This window comes from Amblyraja radiata, chromosome 1, assembly GCF_010909765.2.
Source record: "Amblyraja radiata isolate CabotCenter1 chromosome 1, sAmbRad1.1.pri, whole genome shotgun sequence".
Taxonomy (NCBI): Eukaryota; Metazoa; Chordata; class Chondrichthyes; order Rajiformes; family Rajidae; genus Amblyraja; species Amblyraja radiata.
The window spans coordinates 55,372,910-55,396,355 of NC_045956.1; the positions used below are offsets into that span (position 1 = coordinate 55,372,910).

Genomic DNA, 23,446 nt, shown 5'->3' on the forward strand with positions numbered 1-23,446 from the left:
TTTTATAGTCCCTCCCCCCTGCCGCCAGCGGGGGCAGCAGGGAGAATGGGGAATTTTGTAAGAACGTTAATATCTCTGTCATTTTTAATCAACAGGAAAAATCCTCGGTACACATGCGGCGGAGGGGGGCTCTGAGCAATGTGGCCAAAAATGACGGCCGTAGGTGGCGGCGTTCGCTCGGAAATCGCAGCACAGATGGACTAAACCGGTCAAGAACAGACTTTTAGTAATATAGAAGATATGGACACATTGATCTGTTTTGTAGTAAACGCCTACTATGTTCTGTGTGCTGAAGCAAAGCAGGAATTTCATTGTCCTATCAGGGACACATGACAATAAACTCACTTGAACTTGAATGCATTCGATGGTGCAACACTACCTTGGTACACTGTTGCAATGTTAAAGCTAGTAAAACTGCCACAATGCCAAGAGTTGCCTATCTCATCAGTCCAGTCAGAATTAGATGGTGTTGATTGTGGGGGGAAACGACAATCCATTCTCAATTTGTTAGAAATTTCAGTTTTATTTTAGACCAATATTTGTGTCCTCAGCTTGTGAAAGAACTCAGTGTCTCTGTGTTTCTCTTTCCGGCTAATTGGGTATTTCTCTTGTTGGCTAAATGCTTCTCTGTTGACTAATTGGCTATTAATACAATTAAGTTTGTATTATTAGTAAGAGTTGAGTTTTATGAAATCCTAAAGCAGAAAATAAGATATATTGCTGCAAACACTTAATTTTCAAGCTGTGAAGTTGAATGTTATTATTTGATAAAAAGATATGACCCGCATAAATGCAGAAAATGTTCCTCTGCATGTAAAGTCAACAGGTTACATCGAGCGGAGCGGCTGAGGTCAGCTACAGATCAGCCCTATTAAATGGTGGTGCAAGCTTGAGGAACTAAGACGTCTTTTACTGCTCTAATATCCTGTGCACTTGTGACCATTATAAAAACAGATAATAAGCAACTGCAAAGTACTGCTATATCATACGTTTATGATTTGTAACACCAGCATGGCAGATACAATGTGCTGGAGTTATTCAGCAGCTTGTTTTGTTTTCAACCATTGGTACTCTCCTTGACTATTTGGTTCCAGATTCACTCGTGGCCACATCAATGGCAGCATAAACATTCCATACAGTTCTGCCTTCAGCCCGGATGGTGAGCTGATACAGTGTGCATCGACCAGCTTGCTGCAGAGTTTCAAGGGACGCGTCATTGTCATTGTAGGAAATGTGGTCAAGAACACAGCCAATGTAAGTCACTACTTTTTTGTTCAAAACTATACTGATATGTTTCCAGTAATGCGAGAGTCTGGAACCAGTGTGCACAGCCTCAGAATAAAAGGACGTACCTTTAGAATCATCCACACATTTATCTCCTCCGCCTAGATTACTGCAACTCTGGCATCAGCCAATCTTCCCTGCCATGCCTGCAACTGGTCCAAAACGCCGCAGCGAGACTCCTGACGAGCACCCGAACAAGGGACCACATCACCCCGATTCTGGCCTCTCCCCACTGGCTCCCTGTGCGGTTCCGAATAAATTTCAAGATCCTCCTTTATGTCTACAAAGCCCTCAACGGGCTTGCCCCCACCTACATCAAAGGTCTGCTTACCCACCACACCACCTCCAGGTCCCTCAGATCGGCCGACTTGGGGTTACCGAACATCCCACGGTCAAGACATAACCTCAGGTGCGACCACGCCTTTGGGGTTGCAGCTCATAGACTGTGGAACAGCATCCCTCTTCCCATCAGAACTGCCCCCTCCATCGACTCCTTTAAGTCGAGACTTAAAACTCATCTTTACTCTCAAGCCTTTCTTGACGTCCTTGAGTGAGGGTTATATGTATGTATTTATGTATGTACTTAATCTATGAACCGATGTTGTGTAACGTTAGTACCTCCACCAATTATAAAGCACTTTGGCCAACTAGAGTTGTTTTATAAATGTGCTATAGAAATAAAAGTGAGTTTGACTTGACTAGAATGGAGATGAGGAGCAATTTTGTTAGCTAGAGGATGATTAATCTTTGGGAATCTGTGGCCGTGGAGGCCAAGACATTGGGTATTTTTAGTGTAGATTGATAGGATCTTGATTAGTAAGGGCATCAAAGGTTACGTGGAGAAGGCAGGAGAATGGGGTTGAGAGGAAAAATAGATCAGCCATGATTGAATGGCGAAGTAGACTCGATGGGCCAAATGGTCTAATTCTGCTCCTATGTCTTATGGTCAATGTTGCTTAAATATTGCTTTCACTACACTATTGAGTTCTTTCTGGAGGGCAAATATACAAAACTACATAGTCTAGTGAAAAGGAAGCTAGCAGAAAGTTGGCTCACTGCAGATGCTGAAACTAAGATCTTCAAACACGCTTAAATCCTTAGGATGATGACATGAATCTTTGGTTTTGGATGATCAATGTAGACCCATTTATTAGCCTGCACACCATGTGATCATGATAGACACAAAAAGCTGAACTCAGCTGGTCAGGCAGCATCGTAGAGAAAAGGAACAGGTGATGTTTCAGGTCGAGACCCTTCTTCAGACTGAGAGTAAGGGAAAGGGAAACTAAAGATATAGAATGATCATGACCTTGGCATTTAGAACAACCTGTTGCCAATTAACATTTGGAGATTGGAAAAGGCTACATTCCCACTGAACGCACCTACATTTTTGAAAGGAATTTGCAAAAATATTTTTTTCTCCTTTTAAATTGTGCAGGGCCGTGGTAAGGTAGATGTAATTAATTCAATGCATTTCCCAGAGTCAGACACAAAGTGCTGGAGTAACTCAGTGAGGCAGGCAGCATCTCTGGAGAAAAAGGAGTTGGAACCCTTCGTCAGAATGAAAAGAGGGGGTGGGGGCGTGCGGTGGGGGGGAGGGGGGTAGGGAATTGGAGGAAGGAAAAGGCCAGAACAAATCTGGCAACAGATGACCAATGCACATAATGGCACGTTGTTGGCTGGGGAAGAGGTGATAACTGGGATACAAGGATGTTTCTGAGTCATTTTCACATTTTCCTGAATCAATCTATTGACTGTAAAATATTCACATGATATTGGAAGCCATAATCCAACACTTGGCCCCAAAGTGGAAGCAGCTTTAGTCTGGCATGATGTGAAGCCTTGTGCTCCTGTGGATGATGCTTCATTCAAAGTGTTCTCAGGGAGTTCTGTATTGCCAATCAAACCATCTTTCTAACAAGATAGTTAAATGATTTGAGTGAATGCGAAAAACTTCTGGCAGCACTTGAAACACAGCAGGGGACTTCTCCCCTTCCAGGAAAAAACAATCTCTCAATAAATAACACTAAAATCAGGTTAATCAACCATTTATCCCCGATTACCGCTGATGGAAATTGTTTTTTTTCAATGTTGATGCCATTTTAACTGCATTATAATGGTGACCTTTATGGGAGCCCCTTTCCTATATCCTGTTGGTTATGAGAGGGCACTTTGTAAACATAGCTTCTTTTGTCAGAGTGTCATCAACAATGTTTGAATAGTGCCAGGGAAACACTTAGCAAATGTGCTTGCAGTAAATCTTAGAATCTGGACAGCACAGACTGGTCTCACAGTACTATCTAAACTACTTGAATATTAACTACAGAGAGAGGTGCACTTTGCAGGTGTCTATCCACAGGGGTCCTGGCTTAGGCAAGAGAAGTGGAGTTCCAAATACAAACAAGGTTCTCTGTCTGGTTTAAAACTGAACTCCAACTATCTGATTCGGAACTAAAGCTACAGTGTGATACTGCTTTAGTTGCTGAAGCAGAGTAGTTATTGTGGAGCTAAATTCCTTTTTTACCTCTATCTCAAGAGCAGTTGCCTGTTACTCAATATATTGCAAAATATGAATAATGAATATTAATAATAATTTAATATCTTGATTTAATGACATTAGGTAAGCTTTTCTTCAAAATTACCAAAGCTTGGGCAGCACAGTGGCGCACTGGTAGAGTTACTGCCTCACAGCAGCAGAAACTCACAACAGATTCGGATCTCAGTCTGCGGTCTGTGTCGAGTTTTTTTTATTTTCTCTGTGGGTTTCCTCCATGTGCTCTGGTTTCCTCCCATATCCCAATGATGGGCCAGTTTCCATGCTGTATCTTTATGCTAAACTAAACTAAGCTAAATTAAGAAGGGTCATGACCCGAAACAACGCTACAATCAGTTTGAAGAAGGGTCCCGACCTGAAATGCCACCACTTTTTAAAAAGGGAGGGAGAGAGAAAACGGGGAATTACAGACCAGTTAGTCTAACATCGGTAGTGGGGAAACTGCTAGTCAGTTATTAAAGATGGAATAGCAGCACATTTGGAAAGTGGTGAAATCATTGGACAAAGTCAGCATGGATTTACGAAAGGTAAATCATATCTGACGAATCTTATAGAATTTTTCGAGGATGTAACTAGTAGAGTGGATAAGGGAGAACCAGTGGATGTGTTATATCTGGACTTTCAGAAGGCTTTCGACAAGGTCCCACATAAGAGATTAATATACAAACGTAAAGCACACGGTATTGGGGGTTCAGTATTGATGTGGATAGAGAACTGGCTGGCAGACAGGAAGCAAAGAGTAGGAGTAAACGGGTCCTTTTCAGAATGGCAGGCAGTGACTAGTGGGGTACCGCAAGGCTCAGTGCTGGGACCCCAGCTATTTACAATATATATTAATGATTTAGACGAGGGAATTGAATGTAACATCTCCAAGTTTGCGGATGACACGAAGCTGGGGGGCAGTGTTAGCTGTGAGGAGGATGCTAGGAGGCTGCAAGGTGACTTGGATAGGCTGGGTGAGTGGGAAAATGCATGGCAGATGCAGTATAATGTGGATAAATGTGAGGTTATCCACTTTGGTGGCAAAAACAGGAAAGTAGAATATTATCTGAATGGTGGCCGATTAGGAAAAGGGGAGATGCAACAAGACCTGGGTGTCATGGTACACCAGTCATTGAAAGTAGGCATGCAGGTGCAGCAGGAAATGAAGAAAGCGAATGGTATGTTAGCATTCATAGCAAAAGGATTTGAGTTTAGGAGCAGGGAGGTTCTACTGCAGTTGTACAGGGTCTTGGTGAGACCACACCTGGAGTATTGCGTACAGTTTTGGTCTCCTAATCTGAGGAGAGACATTCTTGCCATAGAGGGAGTACAGAGAAGGTTCACCAGACAGATTCCTGGGATGTCAGGACTTTCATATGAAGAAAGACTGGATAGACTCGGCTTGTACTTGCTAGAATTTAGAAGATTGAGGGGGGATCTTATAGAAACTTACAAAATTCTTAATAATAATGATAATAAATTTTATTTTCGGGCGCCTTTCAAAATCTCAAGGACACCTTACAAAGATTAACAGAAGAGAAAAAACATATAGTCGGAGTAAAATATATAATAAGGACATCACCAATACACAAATTAAAGACAGAAATCGCTCCAAAGACAAAAAATCAAAAAACACAATGTGAAAGAGAGAGCAGCGGCAGCTAAAGCACGCCAGCGTCCACTCTCCCTTCCGACAGCCATCTTGGACACAGACTAACATTTTAACTTACAGACAGGAATACAATGTCCAGTCCCCATCCCCAGTTCACTCAAGGTCAGGCCTATTGAGGCCGCTATTGCCTCTACGGAGGCCCGATGTTCCTGGCCGTTCTGGCCGGGTGCTGTTGCCCCGGCGTCGGGAGAGTCCTCTCAGCGGCTGGGCCACCTGGAACGGCCGCTTCCTAGCTGGGGACCGCTGCTTCCGAAGCCGACAAGGCCGCACCGGGTTGGAGCTCCCAGGCTCCCGATGTTAGAGTCGGCGCCGTCCGCTCCGCTCCGCAGACCCGCAGCCTGGAGGTGTTGATCTCGGCGGTCAGAGCTCACCGGAGCTCCAGCGCGTCGATCCAGCGCGGCGACCCAGGCAAGGCATCGCCCGCTCCGCTCCACGATAGCGCTCCAGCGCTGTGCCGCCACCGAAGCCGGGGTGCTGGGCGTTCCCCGCCAGGAAACGGCGCTCCAAGCCCGCTGGTAGGCCACGAGGACAGGTCGACGGGGCAGCCCGGAGAAAAAGCTGCCTCACCGACCAGGTAGGGACCTAGAAGTAAAATTGCCCCCTACCCCCCACATTAAAAGGTCCATTTCTCCAACGGACGAAGCACAGGACTTACTCAAAACTTCAAAAAAAAGTGAAGTAAACGGACAGCTGCTGGCTAGCAGCCGTTCCCCAAGATGGCTTCTCCTCACTTAAGGGGTTGGACAGGCTAGATGCAGGAAGATTGTTCCCGATGTCCAGAACAAGGCGTCACAATTTAAGGATAAGGGTGAAATCTTTTAGGACCGAGATGAGAAAAACATTTTTCACACAGAGAGTGGTGAATCTGTGGAATTCTCTGCCACAGAAGGTAGCTGAGGCCAGTTAATTGGCTATATTTAAGAGGGAGTTAGATGTGGCCCTTGTGGCTAAAGGTATCAGGGGGTATGGAGAGAAGGCAGATACAGGATACTGAGTTGGATGATCAGCCATGATCATATTGAATGGCGGTGCAGGCTCGAAGGGCCGAATGGCCTACTCCTGCATCTATTTTCTATGTTTCTATGTTTCTATCCATTTTCTCCAGAGATGCTGCCTGACCAGTTGAGTTACTCCAGCACTTTGTGTCTATCTTATACTAAACTAAACTTTGATGACGAAAGTAAACATTTATGGCATGTGAGAGAGCATTAATGTTACAGAATTACTGAAGCACAGACTGGTTTAATGAACAATTAAAGCATTCCAAAAACCTAATATATTAAATAAATAAATATATTGGAACTGCAATGTCTTTCAAGTCGTTGAATAAAACTCTCCAATTCCTGGAATAACCAAACACAAATCCATAAAGACACTTTTTGTCCACGGGGGTGGCGCAGCATCAAAAATATTCTCTAATTTACTGCATTCTTAAGAACGGGTATTTTTATTGACTTTTATTGGCAAAAGATGAGTAAGATGTTCATAATTTATTTGCTTTAATACTGTGCATGCCATGACACGGTATTAGATTTAAGCTTTATACGTTATCACAGTGGATAACTTTTTCATATATAAGACAGATAAAGAGCAGCACATAAACCATCTGGTTTAAGTTTCTAACATACTCCCAATTAAGCTAATTTTTATAGCACCAACACCTCTTGTGACCTGAGCTTGCAACCCTCCCTGCTGCGCCACCACTATGAAATGTCAACATATGTTTAGCTTTGACCTGCAAGTGCCTATGATGGGTGTTTAAGTCATGGTAAGTTAGGATGTAGTTTTCATTAATGGCAGGGTCCACTTTCATTCATTTGTTTAATGAACCATCACAACAGGTGTCTTCCACAGCTTCTGCCAGCAGCTGATCCAGCAGAGGAAAGTGAGCACCAGTTTCTTGATTAGTACGGGTGTCAGAGGTTACGGGAAGAAGGCAGGAGAATGGGGTTAGGAGGGAGAGATACTGTAGGTCAGCCACGATTGAATGGCGGAGTAGACTTGATGGGCCGAATAGCCTAATTCTGCTCCTATCACTTATGATCTAAAGGACAGCAGAATCTGAATCCTGAATCTGATCAGGTTGTTGTCGGCAGCACAGTGTCACAACCTGGATAGCTGCTGCCCCACAGTGCAAGACACCCGCGTTTGATCCTTACCTCGGGTGCTGTCTGTGCGGAGTTTGCACATTCTCCCTGTGACCGTCTGTGTTTCCTGCGGGTACTCCAGTTTCCTCCCACATACCAGAGACATGCAAGTTAATTGGTTAAATGACCTCCAGAAATTGCCCCCAGCATGCAGGGAGTGGATGTGAGAGTGGAATAATGTAGAACTGGTTTGATGGTTGACGCTGACTTGGTGGGCTGAAGGGCCTGTTTCCATGTTGTATCTCTAAACTAAACTCAATCCAGGGCAGAAGCTCAAATTAATCTCAAAGAGCGAGTTAGATATAGCTCTTGGGGCTAACGGAATCAAGGGATTATGGGGAGAAAGCAGGAACGGGGTACTGATTTTGGGTGATCAGCTATGATTATATTGAACGGCGGTGCTGGCTCGAAGGGCCGAATGGCCTCCTCCTGCACCTGTTTTCTATGTTTCTATGTTCATCCAAGCTTGCAGATCACCTGTAGTTTCCCCTCAGTTGCTGGGATCAGTGTAATTCCTCCAGGCCTGCCTATCACTATTAGGGACATTGCAGGAAAAAACGTCATGGGTGAACCTTTTCCTCTCAATCACGTAGCATATTTGTGTGTATGTACAGTATCAAAGGCTCATTTACACTAATCCCATTTTTCTTCTCCTCAACAATTACCCCCAACCCACAGATTCTTCCACAATTTACAGTAGTCATTTAACCTTTCAATCTCACATCAGCAGGAGGCTTTTGGTACATTGGCCTTCATCTGTCAGGCTATTGAGTATAGAACATGGGACGTTTTGTTACAGTTGTACAAGACTTTAGTGGTGTTTTTCCCTCTCAACCCCATTCTCCTGCCTTCTCCCTGTAACCTGTGATGCCCCAAAACAGCCACAAAACACCATTGCCGGTGTGGTTAATGGCATGGAAAAGTAAAGGTGGGTTGTGACGGGATAGATTAGCAACTGAAATAGGTGTTTATTTATGATTAGTTTTTGCTGAGGTTTTTTTTTTAGTTTGTTTATATCCTATGCCTTCAATTTTAGAAAATATATATTGTGCTAGAACTGCAGAAAGCTGTCACAATCCATGCAAATGGTTTAAATTGATTTATTTAAAACATCAGGGCAGAAATCCTTGAATTTTTCTAACGTGAACCAAGCCTTTGTCACTCAAAACCTAAAATTTTTCCAACAATATGGAAAATTGCTTTTGCCCAGGGGCCAAGTGAGCCACATGGAGAACAGAGAGTCTGTGTCTGCTGGAGTTTTCTGAATGAGAACGTTCCATCCTTGGCTTGAATTCAACCTGAAATTGTGACTCTCTGAAGCTGAATGAATCGGAAGAAATTGCTTGATAATCTAGTCGTGGCAATAAAATTTTGCAGATTTTTAGTTTAGTTAGAGATACAGGGCGGAAACAGGCCCTTCGGCCCACCGAGTCCGCACCGACCAGTGATCCCTGCACATTAACACTATCCTACACACACTAGGGAGAATTTACACATACGCCAAGCCAATTAACCTACAAACCTGTACGTCTTTGGAGTATGGGAGGAAACAGAAGATCTCGGAGAAAACCCATGTGGTCACGGGGAGAACGTTCAAACTCCGTACAGATAAGCACCCATAGTCAGGATCGAACCCGGGTCTCCGGCGCTGTAAGGCAGCAACTCTTCCACTGCACCATCCGTGAAGATGGTATCTTCAAAATAGGGAAATACTTTTTCCTTCCACTTTTCCCATATTTCTCAATTTATACACCCATTCCCACCCACTCCCTTTTCCCTGTCCCTCTTCAGTGGCATTAGTCTTTAGTCACCTGGTCATTTTCACTTCAGCAACTTTTGTTAGACCAAGGGAGTATGTATAAGCAAAACATTCCATCCCACACATTGCACGCTTCCATCAGGGATCACTGATCTCTGACCATGAAATAGGGAGCACATTTTGTTTCTTCCGTACTTTCACGAGCAGCCTATCCATCTAGTTCTCCCTGCAAGCCAGTGGAAAATAAGTTGACTCGTTCCAAAATCTACTACCTTGGATATTATCGTCAAACTACAGTGGAGGCCAAATCACTGGATGGATTTAAGAGAGAGTTCGATAGAGCTCTAGGGGCTGGTGGAATCAAGGGATATGGGGAGAAGGCAAGGCACGGGTTATTGATTGGGCACGATCAGCCATGATCACAATGAATGGCGGTGCTGGCTCAAAGGGCCGAATGGCCTCCTCCTGCACCTATTTTCTATGTTTCTACACCTTGTGTTTAAGGAAACCTTGGTAAACAATGGGACTTCATTGAGGGGATTAAGGGATATGGGCACATCTAATGGAACTACTGCCTCTATCCTCTAAGGACCCAGGTTAAACCCTGACTTCCGTTGCTGCCTGTGTGGATTTTGCACGTTCTCCCTTTAGCTGCTTAAATTTCCTCCAGGTGCCCTGATTTTTTCCCACATCTTAAAGCCATGCAGGTTGGTAGGTTATCCAGCCACTGTAAATTGCCCCTGGTATGTAGGCAAGTGGGAGAATCTGGGAGGAATTGGTTGGATGTGGAGATACCAAATGGGATTAGTGTACAATTGGTACAAATGGGTGCATGAAGGTTGGTGCAGACTTGGTGGGCTGAAGCGATTGTTTCCGTGCTGGATGATTATGGCTCCTGTGGACTTCAGGTTGGTTCAGACATGATCCTTCTGATTGGCAATGTAGGTGTATGAGGCTGATTGTTTCTTATGTCCTCGCAGAGTGAGTTTTGAGTTCAGTGTCGGAAGATGGGGCAATGGTTCCTTCTCAGTTATAATTTAGCCTAGTATCATGCTTGTTACAAAACCAGAGAGCGATTATAACTCTTAATGACTGCTATTTCTCTTTTGTTAATCTTCAAAAATACTGTTAATCAAAAACAAAAACAATTTAACCATGCAGTACAAACAAAATGAGCCAGGAATAAGAAAAGGTTTCAAAGTAATTTTGCTAGAATCAGAAAGCATCTTCAGGCAAAAGATTAAGACAAAGCACATCAAGCACTTTTGTTACCTGAGGCAACAAAAAAACTGCTGAAAAATGTTGAGCAAAAGCAGAAGTGTAGATGAAACAGCATGAAAGTGAAAGTTTACACCCAACAGGTAGTTTTACTTGCTGGGATGTCTGAAGTCAATGGTTGTATTTCAAGACAAAAGAATGTTAACCTTTAGGTTAATTTGGAACTCTTGCATTATTAGCTGTGGAGTCAATTTGGTATTCAGGCAAAATTCCTTAGATCTGAAAATGCACTCAATATTACTCTCATTTTTCTAATTTCTAGTTACACCCAACCATTTCTATATAGTCATGCCAATACATTGAACTTGAATTTTTTTTTAAACCAATCATAGAATTATTCAGAAAATTACACAGAGAATAAGTGTAAAAAGTCTTGTCGTAAGGTGATATTGAGAGACCTCCCACACGCTCAAATCAAAGAATTTGAGGATACTTGAATTTGATTGTTGCTGGGTAAGGTGCTTGGAGTACCGGAAGGAGGAAGTCGCAGACACATGTTCTGGAGATGTTGTGTTGATTACTTCTTAAAAAGGTCTCTTGGAGGTTGAACTAGCAGCTCCTGGTTCACCTATTATTGCATTGATAACTCACACACTCTCCATCATTTCAAGAACTTCCAATTCCTAGGCCCCCACCACCTCATCACCATATGGAAATGTTATTGTAAAATCATGAGGGGAATAGATAAGGTGAATGCACAGATTCTTTTAGTTGAGCATCGAGCACCAGAGGACAAAGGTTTAAGGTGAGATGGGAAAGATTTAATAATGAGGCCTCACCAACATCTGAGGGGCAACCTTTTCACACAGAGTGGTGGGTATTTGGAACGAGCTACCAGAGGAGGTAGTTGAAGTGGGCACTATAACAACATTTAAAGCACATTTGGAGAGGTACATGGATAGAAAAGTTTTAGAGGGACGGATCAAACATGGACAGGTGGGACTAGTGTCAATGGGACCAGCAAGGGCATGTTAGGCCGAAAAGCCTGATTCTGTGCTGTGTGACTCTATGACTCTATCTAAGTGTGGTTAAAGGCTGCACACTTACAGCCATGGTGTTCAAGCAGTTTGACTATTTTTGGAAGTTAAACCAGGGATATTAAACCATTCTGTTATTACTGTCCCCCGTTAAAACTAATCTTACATTATAAGCTTGATATTAATGTCAAATGAATGTTTAGGTATTAAAGGCCACTATTTAACTCACAGATACTTTAAAGCTGATGTGACCTTCAATTCTTTGTCTAAACCCCATTTAAAACTTGTGCTGAATCAGATAAGTATGTACGAAATGCTGAAAGCGTGAAATTTCTTCCATAATTTAATTACAGGCCGATTGAAGATTAATGTCCATATATGGTTGCCAACTTTCGCACTCCAAAATAAGTGACAAGAGGTCAATATATGGGAAAGAATTCCCGACAGTAATCGGTTGACTGACTCGGCCGTGGCTGAGTGAATGATAACCATATAACCATATAACAATTACAGCACGGAAACAGGCCATCTCGACCCTTCTAGTCCGTGCCGAACACGTATTCTCCCCTAGTCCCATATACCTGCGCTCAGACCATAACCCTCCATTCCTTTCCCGTCCATATAACTATCCCATTTATTTTTAAATGATAAAAACAAACCTGCCTCCACCACCTTCCCAGGAAGCTCATTCCACACAGCCACCACTCTCTGAGTAAAGAAGTTCCCCCTCATGTTACCCCTAAACTTCTGTCCCTTAATTCTCAAGTCATGTCCCCTTGTTTGAATCTTCCCTACTCTCAGTGGGAAAAGCTTATCCACGTCAACTCTGTCTATCCCTCTCATCATTTTAAAGACCTCTATCAAGTCCCCCCTTAACCTTCTGCACTCCAAAGAATAAAGCCCTAACTTGTTCAACCTTTCTCTGTAACTTAGTTGCTGAAACCCAGGCAACATTCTAGTAAATCTCCTCTGTACTCTCTATATTTTGTTGACATCCTTCCTATAATTAGGTGACCAAAATTGTACCCCATACTCCAGAATTGGCCTCACCAATGCCTTGTACAATTTTAACATTACATCCCAACTTCTATACTCAATGCTCTGATTTATAAAGGCCAGCACACCAAAAGCTTTCTTTACCACCCTATCTACATGAGATTCCACTTTCAGGGAACTGTGCACAGTTAATCCCAGATCCCTCTGTTCACCTGCATTCTTCAATTCCCTACCATTTACCATGTACGTCCTATTTTGATTTGTCCTGCCAAGATGTAGCACCTCACACTTATCAGCATTAAACTCCATCTGCCATCTTTCAGTCCACTCTTCCAACTGGCATAAATCTCTCTGTAGACTTTGAAAATCTACTTCATTATCCACAACCCCACCTATCTTAGTATCATCTGCATACTTACTAATCCAATTTACCACACCATCATCCAGATCATTGATGTACATGACAAACAACAGTGGACCCAACACAGATCCCTGTGGCACCCCACTAGTCACTGGCCTCCAACCTGACAAACAACCATCCACCATTACTCTCTGGCATCTCCCATTCAGCCACTGTTGAATCCATCTTGCTACTCCACCATTAATACCCAACCATTGAACCTTCTTAACCAACCTTCCATGAGGAACCTTGTCAAAGGCCTTACTGAAGTCCATATATACAACATCCACTGCTTTACCCTCATCAATTTCCCGAGTAACCTCTTCAAAAAATTCAAGAAGATTAGTCAAACATAACCTTCCAGGCACAAATCCATGTTGACTGTTCCTAATCAGACCCTGTTTATCCAGATGCTTATATATATTATCTCTAAGTATCCTTTCCATTAATTTGCCCACCACTGACGTCAAACTAACAGGTCCATAATTGGTAGGTTTACTCATAGACCCCTATTTAAACAATGGAACAACATGCGCAGTACGCCAATCCTCCGACACTATTCCCGTTTCTAATGATATTTGAAATATTTCTGTCATAGCCCCTGCTATTTCTACACTAACTTCCCTCAATGTCCTAGGGAATATCCTGTCCGGACCTGGAGACTTATCCACTTTTATATTTCTCAAAAGTGTCAGTACTTCCTCTTCTTTGAATCTCATAGTTTCCATAGCTACTCTACTTGTTTCCCTTACCTCACATAATTCAATATCCTTCTCCTTGGTGAATACCGAAGAAAAGAAATTGTTCAATATCTCCCCCATCTCTTTTGGCTCTGCAGACAGCTGTCCACTCTGACTCTCTAATGGACCAATTTTATCCCTCGTTATCCTTTTGCTATTAATATAGCTGTAGAAACCCTTTGGATTTACTTTCACCTTACTTGCCAAAGCAACCTCATATCTTCTTTTAGCTTTTCTAATTTCTTTCTTAAGATTCTTTTTACATTCTTTATACTCCTCAAGCACCTCATTTACTCCATGCTGCCTATATTTATTGTAGATCTCCCTCTTTTTCCGAACCAAGTGTCCAATTTCCCTTGAAAACCATGGTTCTTTCCGATTTTTACTATTTCCTTTCAACCGAACAGGGACATAAAGATTCTGTACTCTTAAAATTTCACCTTTAAATGTCCTCCATTTCTCTTCTACATCTTTCCCGTAAAACAAAATGTCCCAATTTACTCCTTTTAAATCCTTTTGCATCTCCTCAAAGTTAGCCTTTCTCCAATCAAAAATCACAACCCTAGGTCCGGTTCTGACCCTCTCCATAATTATATTGAAACTAATGGTATTGTGATCACTGGTCCCGAACAGTTCCCCAACGCATACCTCTGCCACCTGACCCGTCTCATTTCCTAACAGGAGGTCCAGCACCGCTCCTTCTCTAGTAGGTACTTCTATGTATTGCTGCAAAAAACTATCCTGCACACATTTTACAAACTCCAACCCATCCAGCCCATTTACAGAATGTGTTTCCCAGTCTATGTGTGGAAAATTGAAATCTCCCACAATCACTACCTTGTGCTTACTACTAATATCTGCAATCTCCTTACATATTTGCTCTTCCAATTCTCGCTCCCCATTTGGCGGTCTATAATACACCCCTATAAGTGTTGATACCCCTTTCCCATTTCTCAGTTCCACCCAAATAGCCTCCCTAGACGAGCCCTCTAATCTATCCTGCCAAAGCACTGCTGTAATATCTTCCCTGATAAGCAATGCAACACCTCCACCTCTTGCCCCTCCAATTCTATCACACCTGAAGCAACGAAATCCTGGAATATTTAGTTTCCAATCACAGCCCTCCTGCAACCATGTTTCACTGATCGCCACAACATCATACTTCCAGGTGTCAATCCAGGCTCTGAGTTCATCCACCTTTCTTACAATGCTCCTAGCATTAAAATATACACATTTAAGAAACCCACCCTCTCTTATTCTCTGTTTATTGTCTTTTTCTTCTCTCTCCCCTACATTTTGGGTCAGAGTGCTACCATTCTCTGCCTCCTGCCTCACACACTGACTGCTAGCTTTCCCAATTTGAGTCCCTCCCCCCAACCATACTAGTTTAAAGTCTCCCCAGTAGCCTTTGCAAATCTCCCCGCCAGGATATTGGTCCCCCTCGAGTTCAAGTGCAACCCGTCCTTTCTGTACAGGTCACACCTTCCCCAAAAAAGGTCCCAATGATCCAGAAACTTGAATCCATACCCACTGCACCAGTCCCTCAGCCACTCATTTATCCTCCACCTCGCTCCATTCCTACTCTCACTGTCGCGTGGCACAGGCAGTAAACCTGAGATTGTTACCTTTGCAGTCCTTCTCCTTAACTCTCTACCTAACTCCCTAAATTCTTCTTTCAGGACCTCTTCTCTTTTTTTACCTATGTCGTTGGTACCTATATGTACCACAACCTCAGGCTCCTCTCCCTCCCATTTCAGGATTTCTTGGACACGTTCAGACACATCCCTGACCCTGGCACCAGGGAGGCAAATTACCAACCGGGTCTCCTGTCTGCGTCCACCGAATCGCCTATCCGACCCCCTGACTATAGAGTCCCCTATTACAATTGCCCTCCTCTTCTTTTCCTTACCCTTCTGAGCAACAAGACCGGTCTTTATGCCAGAGGCCCGGCCGCTGTCGCTGCCGCCAGGTAGGCTGTCTCCCCCACCTTTACTCAAACATGAGTACTTATTTTCTAGGTGTACAGCCACCGGGGTACTCACCAGTCCCTGCCTCTGCCCGTTGCCCTTCCTAACTGTGACCCAGTTTTCTGTCTCCCGTGGTCTTGGAGTGACCACCTCCCTGTAACTCCTTTCTATGACATCCTCGCTCTCCCTGAGCAGACAGAGGTCATCAAGTTGCTGTTCCAGGTTCCTAACACGGTCCCTTAGGAGCCCCATCTCGACGCACCTGGCGCAGATGTGGACGTCTGGAGGGCACTCAGACTCCATGACCTCCCACATCTGACATCCAGAACAGTAAACTGCCCTGGGCCTCATTCTCCCCCTTATCCGAATACAATAAAGCCTTACCCGGGTTACAAGCCAATCAGCTGCTTTCTCTAGTCCGTTTGACCAATCAGAGGCTTCCACCAGACTCCTTCTCTGGAAGTGAGATCTGCGAATGGAACGTTGCAGATTTTGGTCGCTCCTCCCTCTGTCACGGCTCCCGGGCCTCTGTTGAGACAAGCCCCGCGATGGGTTTTTAACTCACCACACGGAGATCGCTCCTCCCTCTGTCACGGCTCCCGGGCCTCTGTTGAGACAAGCCCCGCGATGAGTTTTTAACTCACCACACGAAGGTCGCTCCTCCCTCTGTCACGGCTCCCGGGCCTCTGTTGAGACAAGCCCCGCGATGGGTTTTTATCTCACCACACGAATGATGAGTTGGCCTGGGTGCTGGACTGCACATAAAGCCCAGCCGGCGGGCCAGCTGAGGAGTTTTAGCCCGCGCGATGTCGTGCACAAAGTCCGGCACCCCATCCAACTCATGAACCAATGATCGGCCATTAGAAGGAGGGGTAGTGGTGTCGGCGGTAACCGAAGGTCCAAAGGTCGGACAGCTGGCTGGGCTGCCGACCAACGGGGCCACGGGCGAGTCGCTGCTGCTGCACTCCACGGGCTACGTCGGGACGGGTGAGGCGGGGTCAGATGCGGCGCTACGACTCGACAGTCCCCTCGACCCAAGTAGTAACAGTCAAATATGGGACAAGGGCGGTCGCATACGTGACAAACAAATTTAGCCCAAAAAAACAGGATGTTCCGCCTAATAGTTGACAACCCTATGTTGATACTTAAGATTCAATGAGCAACAAGTACTACTCAATTTCCAGAATATGGATCACACTGAGAATATTCATGAACTCAAAGACAATTTTTCCAAATTTAATGTGGATAAGTGCGAGGGGTTGTATTTTTGGAAGTCAAACCAGGGCAAGACCTTCACAGTGAATGGTAGGGCCCTGGGGAGTGTTGTAGAGTAGAGGATTATGAGTACAAGTGCATAATTTCCTGGAAGTGGTGTCACAGAAAGGTAGGGCTGTAAAGAAGGATTGAGGTTACGTTCAGTCTTCATCAGTCAGGATATTGAGTATAGAAATTAGGACATTATGCTACAATTGTACAAGATGTTGGTGAGGCCTCATTTGGAGTACTGTTTTCAGTTTTGGTCACCCCGCTATAGGAAGGATATCATTAACTGGACAGATTGCAGAGGAGATTTACGAGGAAATTGCCAGAATTTGAGGGCCTTTTTCAATCAGAGGGTGGTGGGTATATGGAACGAGCTGCCAAACGAGGTAGCTAGGGCAGGTGCTATAACAGCATTTAAAAGACACGGGCAGGAACATGGTTAGGAAAGGTTCACAGGAATATGGCCCAACACTGGCAAGTCGGACCAGCTTAGATGGGGCATCTTGGTTGACACGAACAAATTGGGCCGAAAGACCTGTTTTTGTGCTGCATGACTCTATGAGTCAATCTTCAGTATTGAATGCCGTTGTTTAAATGAATGTTCATTTGATACATGAGAGAACGTCAAAGGTAGAAGCTAACATGTTGTAGTAATTATTTTAGTGCACCTGCTTCATTTAACAACATGGCTTTGGATTGCTACACCTTTTTAACTCTGTGCCCAGTCTTATTTTCCCAGATTTCTGTTAATTCCCAATAAAAGTTCCAGCAATTCCAGCTCCTGTTACTCATTATTACAGAGTGGAATGAAGGAACATTTTCATGAAGAGATTTTCCTAAAAAATGTGTTTTGGTCTTCTTCTGAGGATCCTACACATTGCACAGATGCAAGCGCGTGCCTGTTTTATTGCAGCAGACTTCAATCCTGCGCTAACCCTTTTGTGCAGTAAATTTCCTTTCACATCTGTGGTCCATTTGGGCCTTCTATCTTTGATGTTGAGCTGACACGTGGTGTTAACCATTTAATCAATAAATTTTACGGAGTCATAAGCCAGATACTGAAAGCTTATTTCCAGCACAGCCTGAAACGTGGTCAACATTTGGGGCTTCTCCGGCGTCTGGATAGTTGGTGAAGGGTTTGTACTGTGCTTAATGCTATCCAAAAGGAAACAGATGCAAACATCATTGTACCATCTTTGACTGCAGTTCAGGCTTTTAATGGAAGTTGTTGACCTTTTAGTTACAACTGTGACCAATAGTTTGTTTTTATTACAATGCTTTGAGGCTATTGTACACCTGAGGCCAATATATTGTGGTTCAGCCCAAAATGTCAGTGTCCTTATATATTCAATTACAATGTTGGGCTGCCATTTAGAAATAGGATGATTTAAACCAGCACTATCTAACGTGCGAATGGGATAATCACCATTGTGTTGGCGGCTTATGGTGTAGTGTAAACACTCCAAGTTACAGTTCATTGCTGGTTTCTAAATATGTTGAAATTATGCTGAATTTTATTAAAAAGCACTTATGACAGCACCAGTTGTGCTCAGTAAATGCTGCCTTCTCTCTTAATGACCGCTTTTCACGTCAAGGCAAGTTTACTGCCAAATGCACAAGTACGCTGAGGTAAAGGCAGTGCTTTATATTGTCGATAAACAGGTGCCGGTACGCATATCAATTAAAAATTAAGCTGCAATGCTCAACAATTTGTTCCCATCAATATAGCCAACGTTGACTTGTAATATAATAATAGCGGCTTTCTCACGGGGCGACTTGACGCAAGAGTTAACCAGAGTTGAACATCGTGGGAACCCCGTGTGATAACCGTACGGCATTCGTGGACCACCGTGGCGCTAACGGCAGGTACTCGTGTAACTTGGTGACTCGGGAGAAAATTCAAGCAAGTTTGAATTTCTCCAAGAGTGACTTGTACACTTGTGGTTGAAGATTGCAACATTATATGCACGTAGTGGCCAGTGCGATATCCGTATTAACTCTTGCGTTTACCGTGGGAACTCCTGCGAACGGTGAACCCGGAAGCTGGACAGAGGGGACAGAAGGTGAGTAATCTGGAATGAACATGCTGTTAGGCTGGGATCATTCTCTGCGAGATGATCTTAGTGCGGGAGACAAGTGTAGGAGAGGTGTACTGACTGTGTGGGCAGAACTTTGGAAGTGATTGCCCACCATTCTCAAAAGCCGCTGTGTCTCCCTGTCCCTCCAACTCCAGAGGAATCCGCTCCCCCTCATCCGCAACCCGGGTTCCTCAGGAGTTGGAGCGGGGCTGGGCTAGAGTTGCTGCTGGCTGTGAGTCTCTGGGATCTCCGTGCTTGCAGTCGGTGTCCCGTTGGTCCTAACGTCTCCGGCCACCCCCCTGGACTGGAGCTGAGACTGTGAACTGTACCGCCCTTGCTCCCTCCCTCTGCAACTGCAAACAACCCAACAGTTCCCAGTCTCAGCTCCTGTACAGGGGGGTGGCCGGAGACATCACAGCCCGAGCTGCGCCCCCTCATCCGCAACCCCAAGAACAAGACGTACCTTGCACACCATCAGCTTCTGTCCCTACGGGGAGCGTGTTCCTCTGGAGTTGGAACGGGGCTGCGCTGCTGCTGGCTGTGGGTCTCTGGGATCTCAGTGCTTGCAGTGGGCCTGGGGGTCGGTGTCCTGACGTCTCCGGTGACTGGCACTGACCTGCCGGCATCACCGACGTGAAGACAGTGCAAAGCCCCCGCGCCGGTGCAATGGGCGGGGAGCTGAAGAGGGGAGGGAAGGGGTCACACACATGGCCGGGAAGCAGAGGGGTGTAGGTGGGGTGAAACTGAAGGGAGCGACAATCTGCTGCTGCCTGCCCGCTGAGTTAAAAAGTTCCCACGCAAGACTCACGATACATTGTATATCGTGACCGTGGGAACTTTTTAACTCAGCGGGCAGGCAGCAGCAGATTGTCAATTATTAACCCTCCCGCGCAATTACCTTCTCTTTTATGAATGGGGATTCACAATGTTCATTCAAGATTTAAAGGGAAAGCTCGGGAGACGGACAAGTCACTCGCACTACCCGTGGGAACTCTTTATCTACCCCCCGTTATATCGTGTGATATCGTGCTAGACCACGACCACTTCACTCTGGTTACATCTTGCGTCAAGTCACCCCGTGAGAAAGCGCTTTAACTGAACTCTTAAGTCTAAACAAATAAATATTGTAGGATAGACACAAAGTGCTGGAGTAATTCAGGGGGTCAAGCAGTGTCCCTGGAGAAAAAAGGATGGGTGACGTTTCAGGTCGGGACCCTTCCTCGAACTCAATAAATGTTCCAGTTCATTCACTTACTTCATCCATTAGCTCAGCATGATTAATAAACATACATATCACAGTAGACGTGCCGGTACAAACATTGGGTTCAGGTACAGTGAAGATCTTGCTTGCAGCAGCATCACAGACACATAGACGTAGACAATACACAAAAACATAAATTACGCCTACATTTTAAAATCTGTAATTCGAGCAGATATTTTCCAAATTTAATTGATTTACAACTGAAAATATTACATGTCACTCCTAAGAGATTGAGAAAAAGTTCCCCCCGACCCCCTCCCCAACCCCCCCACATAAAACAAACCAGAGAACATTAACACAAACTTTTTAAAAGACACTAAAAATAACAAAAAAGTCGAAAAGACAGACAGACCGTTGGCGAGGCTGCCATTGCTGACAGTGCCACCCGGTGTAATTTGATTTTTGATATAACGTGATACACAGTGTAATGTGATTTTCAAATATACGGTGGAATGTGATTATTAAGGGCGGCACAGTGACACTGCGTTACACCGCCACAGACCCGGGTTCCATCCTGACTACGGGTGCTGTCTGTATGGAGTTTGTACGTTCACCCTGTGACCACTTGGGTTTTCTCCGGGTGTTCTAGTTTCCTCCCACATTCCAAAGACAAGTGGGTTTCTAGGTTAATTGGCTATGTAAAAATGTTCCCTAGTGTGTAGCATAGAACTAGTCTTAAGGGCCTGTCCCACGAGCATGCGACTCCATGCGGCAAGCGCGACCTAAAGGGCTTGTCCCACGAGCGTGCGACTCCATGCGGTAAGCGTGACCTAACGTGGTCGCTTGAGCCGTACGGCCTCGCGGGGCCGGTCCCACTTCGATCGCCAGAGCTTGTGCGGAGTTGTGCGGAGCTGGTCCCGACATTGCGCGGGGCTCCGAAAAACTGACCATGTTCATAAATTCCGCACGGCAACGGCCTGCCGGCCCGCAGCAGCCTCGACGCCGTACGCACCGCCTCGATGGGCATACGCAGCGTCTTGACGCCGTACGCACCGTCTCAACGCCGTACGTCACGCGCGAACTTCCCGCGGACTTCACTCGAACTTCATGTCACTCACTCGACCTCCGCGCGGCCCCCGCCTCTGGTTTGGTCACGCTTGCCGCATGCAGTCGCATGCTCGTGGGACAGGCCCTTTAGGTCGCGCTTGCCGCATGCAGTCGCATGCTCGTGGGACAGGCCCTTTAGGTTGCGCTTGCCGCATGCAGTCGCATGCTCGTGGGACAGGCCCTTAAGGATAATCATTGGTCGGCGCGGACTCGGTGGGCTGAAGAGCCAGTTTCCACATTGTATCTTTAAACTAAACTAAACTAAATTAGGTGACTTATGTTTCAGAGGTAATTGTGCTCAATCATTATTCAGTGAATATTAGCTGAATCTAAACAACAGTGGAAACAAGGACCTCCAGCTGCTGGTTTACAAAAAAAGACACAGTGCTGAAGTAACTCAGCGGGATAGGCAGCATCTCTGGAGAACATGGATAGATGACGTTTCGGGTTGGTACCCTTCTTCTGATTGTTTCAACAGTGGGTCTGTTACACAGCAAGAAATTTAGAGATCAAAGAAGAGCTGCTTCACTTTTCTTTTTAAACCAGTTGCTACATTTTGCATTTTAAACATTATAACTTATTCAAAGCCCTGTCCCACTGTGCGAGTTCACCCAAGAGCTCTCCCAAGTTAAAAAAAACAAAAAAAAATTGTGGTAAGCACGTAGAATGAACGTAGTGGGTACATCGGAGCTCGGGATGTCTCTTAGCGCTAACAGCAGGTACTCGGGAAACGTGGTAACTCGTGAAGGTTTTTCAACATGTTGAAAAATGTCCACGAGTAAAATATACTCGGGATGTAAAAATGTGTTACTTTTTAACACGTAGTCATACCGTAGTAGCTCGTGAGTTTACCGTAGTAGCTCGTGAGTTTACCGTAGGAGCTCGTGAGTTTACCGTAGTAGCTCGTGAGTTTACCGTAGTAGCTCGTGAGTTTACCGTAGTAGGTCCTGGTGTCCTATATCACTATTGTATGTTCATGATGGAAATAAGAATAGTCAGTATATTCATTACCTTTGAATTGTAGTTTGATGTAATCGTCCCATAATTTCTTAGTTCCATTTCACGATATCTATCAGACATACAGAATGTTGCAAGGTAATATTTTGCCCAAACTCAGTTGTATCTTTCTCTCAATAAATATCACAAAATATGCCATTGTTTCAGCCACATTATGACAAAATATAGAATGCAGGTTATTTGTAATCAGTCACCCCATCCCAGAAACAACAGTACTTAAAGAAGAACATTTGTTTTACTAATTTACAAGCATGTACCATACATAGTCCGTTGATCCATATCCAGCATAATGTTGTGATAATTGCATAAAATGTATTATTGTCTAAGAAATTTGGTGTGGAATGATAATCCATCTCAGTACTCATTTAGGCAAGTCCCAAGCTATAGATACTTTCCCCCCACCCCCAATCCCCCTCGCCCGATCTTCATTGAACCTAGCATTTGACCAATCTTTTACTCAGCTGCTGTAACGTTTTCTTCCTATCAAAATCTCTGTGTCTATCTTCAAATTCCCACTTTGAAATAAAATACAACTTTTGACTTTAAAATTTCACAGTTGGAACTCAGAAATTATGGGAGGATTACATAAAACTACAATTCAAAGGTAATGAATATACTGAGTATTCTTATTTCCATCATGAACATACAATAGTGATATAGGACACCAGGTCCTACTACGGTAAACTCACGAGCTACTACGGTATGACTACGTGTTAAAAAGTATCACATTTTTACATCCTACGTATATTTTACTTGTGGATATTTTTCAACATTGAAAAATCTTGACGAGTTACCACGTTTCCCGAGTACCTGCCGTTAGCGCTAAGAGACGTCGCGAGCACCGACGTACCCGCTACGTTCATTCTACGTGCTTACCACGAGTTTTGATTTTTTTTAAACTTGGGATAGCTCTTGGGTGAACTCGCACAGTGGGACAGGGCTTTCACAAAATCCTGAACTCTATTTTGAATAAATGGTGCCAAAGTTCACATTGTTACATTTGAAGGCTGACCAAACACAACAA

The 23,446-nt window shown here is 44.4% G+C and overlaps 1 protein-coding gene across 1 annotated transcript in view; it reads left to right on the forward strand.

Annotated features, from left to right (window-relative positions):
* The window catches only part of tbck (TBC1 domain containing kinase), a 264,109-nt gene that overhangs the window by 233,711 nt on the left and 6,952 nt on the right, over positions 1-23,446 (forward strand). Inside the window, exon 25 of the mRNA XM_033022118.1 lies at positions 1,095-1,254. Within this exon, the coding sequence (XP_032878009.1) occupies positions 1,095-1,254 (160 nt within the window). The remainder of the gene's footprint in view (positions 1-1,094; positions 1,255-23,446) is intronic.